The 8,889-nt window shown below is 46.9% G+C and overlaps 1 protein-coding gene across 1 annotated transcript; it reads right to left on the bottom strand.

Moving 5' to 3' along the window:
* Positions 1 to 6,970: 6,970 nt before the first annotated feature.
* Positions 6,971 to 8,630, bottom strand: LOC123834796 (C-C chemokine receptor type 3). Its single transcript, XM_045863822.2, has one exon. It carries the CDS (start codon positions 8,624 to 8,626, stop codon positions 7,547 to 7,549), a length of 1,080 nt encoding a protein of 359 aa, XP_045719778.1. The 5' UTR covers positions 8,627 to 8,630; the 3' UTR covers positions 6,971 to 7,546.
* Between the last annotated feature and the right edge of the window lie 259 nt (positions 8,631 to 8,889).

An 8,889-nucleotide genomic window follows, 5' to 3' on the forward strand; every position in this document is an offset into this window, starting at 1 on the left:
CAGTATTTGGTCTAAGTCTGTATTAGTCCAATCAGTAAACTCTTAGAACCCTAGACATTCAGTTCAGTACTTCTGATGAGTGTACACATCCATAAATTCAGCCCAATCCAAAATTCCGCTCTGCCCACTTTTATTAAGCACTCTGAAAATCCAAACCTAGAGTTTTTATAATTAAACAATTAACTTAAACAATTTCTGTAATTTCTTCTGGAATTTTCTTCCCTATTCTGATTCTGCATTTTATTTTCTGGCCTATGTGAAATTAAAATCCTACAGTGCACAACCATGAGGACTGGACCATGGGGCGAACTGTTAACTTTATCGTGTTAAGGAAAAATGGTTTCCTGAGGGGAGAGAAGTGTAGAAGGCAGTGTGCTAGAGGACAGTGGAGGATCAGGGTTTCCCAGGTCCTCTGCATCCTTCCAGATATCCCCATTTCCACAGGTTCTCTGTCTGTCTCAATTCATACTCTAATAGTCACACATGCTTTTTGGCAAATGTGTGTATGCAACTCAAAATTAAGACACCTGCCAATTTAGGCTCTGAACTGGTTTCTAACATTCTTAACCTGGCCACTGCAAGTAATAAAGAGTTTCTTTCCAACACGGTCACAGAAAGGCTCTAAGTTTTACTCTAACTTGAAGATAAAAATTTCAGTATTTGGGGTCCCCCCCCTTTTTAAGGTGCTCGGTGCCTTCAGAAGCACCCATCCTACTTTCTGGTTCTGCCAGGCTTCATCCTCTTTGGACTGGTGAATAACAGCATCTTCCTGCCCCCCATCATCCACTGCTGGCTGGGCTCTATCATTAGTGGATGACTAATTGTTTCATTACCAGATCACATGGGCTGCCATCTTCCCACTTTGGGACATGGGTGTGAACCTCACCTCCATGAAAGTCTGAGTCTGCAAACTGCTCCCTGGCATTCACTTTCATCTCAGTTAATTTTCTTGATTTATAACCAGTCCCAGCTTCAGCTAAGAATGACTGCATGGGTGTGGTCTGGACAGCTCCCAGAACGGAAGAAGGAAGGGAAGGAAGGGCCACCTGGCCTCAGGAGATCATGCAGCCTCTCTCTGGGCCACAGCCATGATAGGATCAATGCCTTCTGCCAATCTCTGCGTGTCTTCATTTGAGTTTTCGAAATCCAAGTGGCCTCACTTTCGTCAGGCTAGGGTCAAAAGCCCTTGAATCAAACAAGTCAAGAGGACCTGAGAGGGGCCTGGTGATGGTTGTCATGAGCCAGGCAAACCTCCCAGGTTGTGTCTGGAGCAGTGTTGCTGCGGACAGGGCACATTCAAACCTGTGGCTTTAAGATTCTTAATTCAGGCCTCACAATGTCCTTGCTTCCAGACCTCTCACTCCTAATCTTCCCGATTTCTCCATTCCACACCCACTGTTAGTCTCTGCTCCCAGAACATTCCCCCTCATCCCAAGGCTGCCTTGCTTAGCTCCTTCCCCCAGTGCTCCTCAGGGTGTAGCTTCCTGCCCTTAAGATCCAGCCTCCTGGGGCACCTGGGTGGCTCAGATGGTTAAGCGTCTGCCTTCGGCTCAGGTCACGATCTCAGGGTCCTGGGATTGAGTCCCACATTGGGTTCCCTGCTCAGTGCAGAGCCTGCTTCTCCCTCTCCCTCTGCCACTCCCTCTGCTTGTGCTCTTCTATCTCTCTGTCAAATAAATAAAATCTTTAAAAAAAAAAAAACAAAAACCTTGTTAAAAAAGACCCAGCCTCCTGCCTCTTTCTCCAGGAAGTCCTCCCAGAATGCTTACTTGACACCCTATTTTTTCTTTTTGCCAACTTCTTTTCCTGTGCTATATATCTTCTCCTCATGTCACTCAGGGTCCCTATGGGAAACAGTCAACACAACAAATTGGGCAATTTGAGGAGAGTTTAATAAAGAGGCCATTTACAAAGGTGATAGCAGGGTGAGAGGAGACTGCATCCTTTAAGTAAGATGAGTAGCAGCAGGGCTCGTTAGCAGATGTAAAGGGGCCAGGGGTGGGGGACACAATATGGAGAGGTCCACCGAGGCTGGTTGGGGTGCACCCGGCCCCCAGTGCTGCCTCAGGAGGGGCTGGGGTCAGACCTCGCTCTCCCCCTTTCTTCCAACCTCCTGCAGGGGCTATCTATGGGCTCAATCCAGAGAGCAAGATAGAATGCTGGCCACCTCCATACAGGGCAGCTTCTCGGGCGCAGGGCAGAGTGGAGAAGGGCATGGAGTGGATCCGAGCACATTGGCCAGGATGTCCTATACACTCTTTGACTAGGTAATGCGTCATCTTCTTGTGGCCAGCAACCAAGGCTTTGTTTTATCTTCCCTTTCACTGCCCCTGCCACCCCCACACTCCATAAAGGCTAGGACAATGTAGATGTTCAGAAAATGTGACCAACCAGGGTTTGACAGATGAACAGCCTCCAGACTGAACAACACAAGATGCGCTCCGTCCATTCTCCCTCGTCCTGGGCCAGAGGAGTTGCGGTTCTGATCGTCAGATTTCGGAACACAGACAGGGCCACACCCACTAGCAGCCGGGGCCTCTGGGTATTAAAAGATCCCACACAGGCACTAGCAACTGTCTGTTTTCACCCCGCAAGCAGCTGTATGTTGAATCAGGGTGTTTCTCACAGGGGCAGGTTCTACTATTCTGCTTTTCTCTGTTCTCTTCTATTCATACGCATTTTTTGGCATACGCATTGCTTTGGGCTTGGGCTTGGGCATGGCCCTCTGGAATAAGATTTGAATTTTGGTTTAGGAAGAGGTAGTGGAATTTCATAAGCCTTGAACTATAACCAGTTTACCAACATCCTACATCAAGGAACGGGGAATTAGCCCAGATCCTAATAAATCGGACCCGGTTTCCTGTCTTCTGTTCCTCCTTCTGGGGCACTCACAGCATTGCACAATTCCTAGGGACATAAATGGCATCCCCTAAAGTTTTGCCACACAGTTGGACCACATCAGATATAGGCATTCCTGAGTTTCTTGCTGCAATATCAAGACCTCACCTCCCCCCTAGCACACGAGCATATTCTCCACTTACTGAATGACCACAGGGCGCTCTCTGCGCCTCCGGCATGGGCGGACGCCCCCTAGTGTCCACATTTCCCACTGCAACTGTGACCGAAGCTGGTGTTGGCAAGTAAAGCACGAGCTTCAGCTTATGGGGGTGAATTTGCCAGGACCTCAAACTAAACCAGGAAAAATTTTGCCCTCTCTGAAAACTGAGAGGCTTTCCTCAGTTCCAAAAGTCTAGATTGCAAGAGGCAGGCCTTCTTCGGATGGCATGGGGCAGCGGCCTGTGGACTAGCTCTCCCTCAGCCACCTAGATCCCATGCGTGGTGCCTCTTTAACAGGGTGACTCATATCAAGCTCCTGGGCAGTGCCATCGGAATCATTCTTGCAGGCTTGAAGTGAGGCACAAGCACCCACCTGTCTCCCTCTCTTCCCCTCCAGGAGAAGGCGCACCATCGGCCTTCTACAAAGAACCCCTTTTCAAATATCTCCCTATTTTCATCAATGCAATCTCTTTGTTCCCAATATAGTTGAGGGAGGTCTAAAGAGTCATAAAACCTGTTTTTACAGTTCTTGTGTAAGTTCTGCTTATACTCTACTTTGGAATACAGCATCTATGGAGTTCTAGTGTCTCAGGCAAGCTTCCAGTGTGCCGTCTTAGTACAAAGTGTTAGCCTTTTGCTTTGGAGACCAGCATTTGGCTGCTAGGCCCCCCTAACCCTATGTTGTTTATTTTGAACTGCTTCCAGGGTCAAGGTAGGACTAGCCTGGGCATTTAAGCAGCTTGTCTATAGCCCTCACATCCCAAGTTCTCCTCCACAATCTGGTCTCCCTTGTTGTGGCATTGCCTATCAGAGCCCCAGATCCTGTGCAGCGGGATGGATGATAAGAGGTCAGGAAACTTCTTCTGTAAAGGACAAGAAGATAAATATTTTAGGATCTGTAGGTGGTGCAGTCTCTGCAAAAGCAGCCACAGACGATTTATAAACATAAGAGCGTAGCTGTGTTCAGTGAAACTTTATTTACAGAGCGGGAAGTGGGCCGTTTTTGGCTCGTGCATCACAATTCATGGACCCCTGGAAGAGATCAGTGGATGGAGAAAGATGACCCTGACTATACTGGGGACTTACCTGGGCAGAAATGGAAGAAAATCCCAGTGAAGTTCTTGCAAGCCCACAGCTATGAAGGACAGAAGCCTGCTTTGTTAAGCATTGGACTTTAGAATTTTAGCTCTGGATATGAAGGAAATCTCAGAAACTCAAGCTGGAAAAGGATCATCTTCTTTAAACTAGCAGAGTGTGACGCTCAACACGGAGGACAAGGAGGAGCAGGGAAGTCAGCACTGGGTCGTGTTCAAGACCACCTGCCATTGTCAAGGTCAATCCAGGCTTGCCACAGAAAGTTCTCCCTACTGCACCTCTGTGCCTTTGTGCTTTCCCACAAATTGACCCCACTTGCCTGGACACCATTCTCACGCCCACTCATGGCATCATGGAAAAGTTGTTCACAAACCTGTTCAAATATGCAGCCAATGTGTTCTCCCTCAAGCCTTCACTGAGTGTGCCCAGCTGGCTTCCGACATCTAGTATCCATGTTGCGATGCCTGGGAGCTTTCCCCAAAGCTGGACGGGCCTCTCTGCCAGAGCCAGTCATGTCGGAAGTGCCCGGAGAATTAACATCCCCCAGAAGCCACCATCAGCCAATGACTCACAGGGGCGCAATGCAAATACCCCAGCCTCCTTCCCCCTCCAGTGGGATTGCTGAGTGTGAGTTACACTGTCGCCAGGAGTTTTCTAGTGGTGTTGAGCTCCAGTCACCCCCAGTGGAAGGTACTTCATAATGAACCCTTTGTTGGCATCTTCCCATTCCTGTCTGACTTCCCTGCTCCCTACTGGAGTTCCCTGCACTTTCCAAATACATTCTTTGCTCTCAGATCCTTGCTCAGGATCTGCTCTTGGGGGAAGCCAATCTAAGCAGAATGTGACTTTCTCTGGGTACTTTTCTTCAATTCTCCCTTCTGTTTCCTACTGCAGGAGAAAGCACCCATCATGTTTCATTATAGTCATTGGCTTCCGGATGAGTCTCTTCCGCTAAACAGCGAGTGAGTTTTCTAGAAGTGGGTCTTATTCATCTTTGCATCACTGGTATTTTCCCTAGTCTGTCATGTAGTGTTCAAGATGTGTGTTTGCTGGCTACCAGAAGCTTGGTGTGTAGGTAGAATAGATGCAAAGGGGCAAGGTGGCGGGGGTCCGTGCTGACTGCTCACCCCATGTAGCTGCTACTAGCCATGTGTGGCCATTTCAGTTAAAATTGAATACAAATTAAAAATCCAGTTCCTAAGTCCAGTAGCCACATTTCAAGGGCTGCATGTGGCTAGCGGGGATCCTATTGGACAATACAGGTAGAGAACGTTTCTATCCCTGTAGTTAGTTCTATTGGACAGCGTGGGGCTGGAGGGCCAAACGAGCACACTGAATCCATGATTTGGTTATGTGCCATTCTGTGTGGGTCACAAAGCTCCTAAAAGCTTTCAGGCACCTGGGTATACGACCAAGTACCAATATCCAGCACTTGTGCTCACCTAAGGACAAACACTGCTTCACAAGACAAGAGAAAACCAGTATGTATAGTTAAGTCTTCAGATGATTGCTTTATTTACATTCTGACTGAACCACAAAAAAGACAAAAGGTACTTCAGAGTTTCCAATGCCCTTATGGCTGGTAGAATGGATACCACATCAGAAGAACAACCTAGCTTCTTTTTTAAAATACATAATTCTAAAGTTTTGTTTATGTTTTTAATTGGTAACATGTTCCCATAGTTCAAAAGCCAAAAGGCACAAAGGTACCCAGAGAAAAGTCACACTTGTCCGATTCTCCACCCTCATCCCTCCCTAAAGGTAACCAAACGCTACTGTTTTCTTTCCTAACCTTTAAGGGATGGGCAATGCACCCAAGCACAGTGAATAATCTGTGTTTATCTCTTTTTTATTTATTTTTAGCATAGGATACATTCTGTTTTGTCTTTGCTTTTTTTTTTTTTCAGTCAATTCCATATCGTTCCCTGGACTTTGACTCTTCCTTCACCACTGTCTCTTGGTTCTTCTAGCACCTCTTTTATTAGCCATTGATCTCTCCTTGCTCACACGTGCCTTTCTCTTTTAACTAACTCCCTGCATGGTTCTGGGATCCCTACTCCATCCTGTGTTACCGGATCTATCTTCCTAACGCACCATAGTGATTATTCTTCTCCCCTGCTCTAAACCCTTCAGTAACTCCCTTTGCCTTCCCAACAAAGCCCAAGATGCTTGCCTGAATTCCATGGCCCATCCCAACCTGCCCACCCCACCCTCCTGTCCACACATGTTCATGCCCTCCCCCCTCACCTTTGTATTGGGCATTCCACTGGCTTCATGTGCCTCTCCCGAGTCCCCTCCTTTTCCAAATCCTGCCTTTTTTTCCCCCAAAGACCTGCTCAAAAGCCACTTCCTCCATGAAGTCTTCCTCCCTCAGATTCCAGCTACAAATGGTCTCTCCCTTACTGGCCCAGGCAGAGCATTGAGTATGTTTCTCTTTGTTCTGGAGTTATTTGTTTCTGTCTCACACTCCCTACCAGATGGGAGGTTTTACAGGGCAAGGATTATGTTTATCTTACACACTTTGTGCATCCTTCACTTAACTTAAATCAATGTTGGTGCATCCTGTCTGTATCATCTAATACACAGCTGTTGGATGAATGGTGAGCCTGATGTTTAAGAGGACAGTGTTTGCACATTTCAGGGCTCCAGAAAGTTTCTGCAAGCAAGGCCTTTATTCTCTCTGCTGAAAATACCAAATTGCTCTTCTTCTATTGAGTTGCTCGTACAAAATCTGATCATTTGGTGTAAACAGGAAATCCATTCACTGATAAGCATACTTGGGGGGGGGGGCACCTGGCTGGCTCAGTCCGTGGAGACATGCAACTCTTGATCTCCAGGTTGTGAGTTCAAGCCCCACGTTGGGTGTGGAGATTACTTAAAAATAAAATCCTTTAAAAAAAAAAAAAAGAAAAGAATTCTCGGAACAAGGGTGACATGCCATTATGCTGCTTGGGAGTATATATACACTGAAAAACAAAAGCCTTTTCATCAAGCAAGGAGAGAGCTAGGCACGTTAAAAGCATTGTGATTGATATATTGTATTTTGTGAAATATGTTTCATTTATGCAATAGCTGGCTGAAGTTCAGGTTTAAATTTAAAAAGGTTTACCTGTTAGTAGCTGCATATAGTAACTATCTAACATTCGGGGACATTACAATGTATGTAACTCTTCAGAGAACCAAGAAAAGCTCTGTCTTTTGAGGTCGACAGTAAGTGAACTGACTAGCCAGCGACCCCTGGTAATGCCTGGGCCACCCACATATACTGACACCATTGTGTATATATTTTAATGTCTTTAAGAGTTTCAGCATTGAGCCAGAAGTTTAGAGGGTTGGCGTTGAGGTCAATGTGATTGACGCAACGTGTTTGCTTCATGGATCCAGCACATCGGTCTTAAAATACAAATGACAATTCCTGCTCCCCTGTTGATGGGGATACCGAGCTGGCTCTATCTGACTTCTCGCTGGGAAGGAATGGGATGTATTTGCCCAGGTAGGTGGCCACGTGCCTGCGGAAGAAGTGGCAGAGGTGCTTCCTGAACCTCTCCCCGACGAAGGCATAGATGATGGGGTTGACGCAGCAGTGTGTGTAGGCGATCACCTCCGTCACCTGCATGGCCACGTCCAGCTGTTTGCTCTGCTCACAACTGGTCTCAAAGAAGATCGTTTGAAAAGCCGAGAGGAGGAGGACCAGGTTGTAGGGTGTCCAGAAAATGAAAAAGACCACCATGATGACAAAAATGAGCCGGATGGCCTTGTACTTTTTCTTACTGGGGCATCTCAGCAGCGTTTTAATAATTCCAGAGTAGCAGACAACCATGATGAGCAGAGGCAGAATGAGACCCAGGATATTCATTCTCAGAGCATGGAAACGCTTCCATCTGTCTTCTTGGTCTTCTGGGTAAATAGGTGAGCAGACAAACTGTTGGGCCTCTTTTTGGGATTCATGGAAGATAAATTCAGGGAGGGCTGCTAGCCCTGCCAGGCCCCAGGTGAGAACACTCGTGATGACACCAAAAGTGACAGTCCGGGCTCGAAGGGCAAACACGGCATGGACGATGGCCAGGTACCGGTCTATGGTCAGCAGGATGATGAAAAAGATCTCACTGTATAAGCCCATGTAATAAAGCCCAGAGAGAAGCTTACACATGGAAGGGCCAAAAACCCATTCATTCGACTCAGCATAGTGAATCCAGAACACCAGGGTGAATAGAAAGAGCAAGTCAGAAACGGCCAAATTGAGCAGGAAGATGTTGGTCATAATCCAGAGCCTCTTGTATTTCGTGAGGATCACCACCACCACCACATTGCCCAGCAGACCAACCACAAACACCAGGGAATACAGTGGGGGCAAGAATTGGGCTCCTAGCTGCTTGATGTTGACTTTTTCACATGGCAGTGAATTCTCATAGTCGAACACTGTAGTCTCAACAGACTCATCCATGGTCTTCATCACAGCCGTGAAGGCCTCCATTATTTTGTTCCTGTGATAGAAAAACAACAACAAACACCAACCACACAATTAGGCACAATCACTCTTGGTGAGCCACACCCATTGATTTATCCTTTTACGCACAAAACCACATGTGATTAAACAGCCTAGACATTTAAAGTTTCTTCAGCATGTATTTCAAAGGTTATGTCGGAGATGCTGGGGTGGGGAGAGGTGCCAGGAACAAAAAACGTGAAGTTTTGAAAGTCAGCACGATTCACGATGGGAAAAGGAACAGAAATGTG

Source organism: Mirounga angustirostris, unplaced genomic scaffold, assembly GCF_029215605.1.
Source record: "Mirounga angustirostris isolate CCGP_5_RB_7025 unplaced genomic scaffold, mMirAng1.0.hap1 SCAF_1, whole genome shotgun sequence".
Lineage (NCBI taxonomy): Eukaryota > Metazoa > Chordata > Mammalia > Carnivora > Phocidae > Mirounga > Mirounga angustirostris.

Bases quoted from the DNA above. Each gene is read 5' to 3' on its own strand.
- LOC123834796 (XM_045863822.2), bottom strand. From the start codon at position 8,626: ATGGAGGCCTTCACGGCTGTGATGAAGACCATGGATGAGTCTGTTGAG.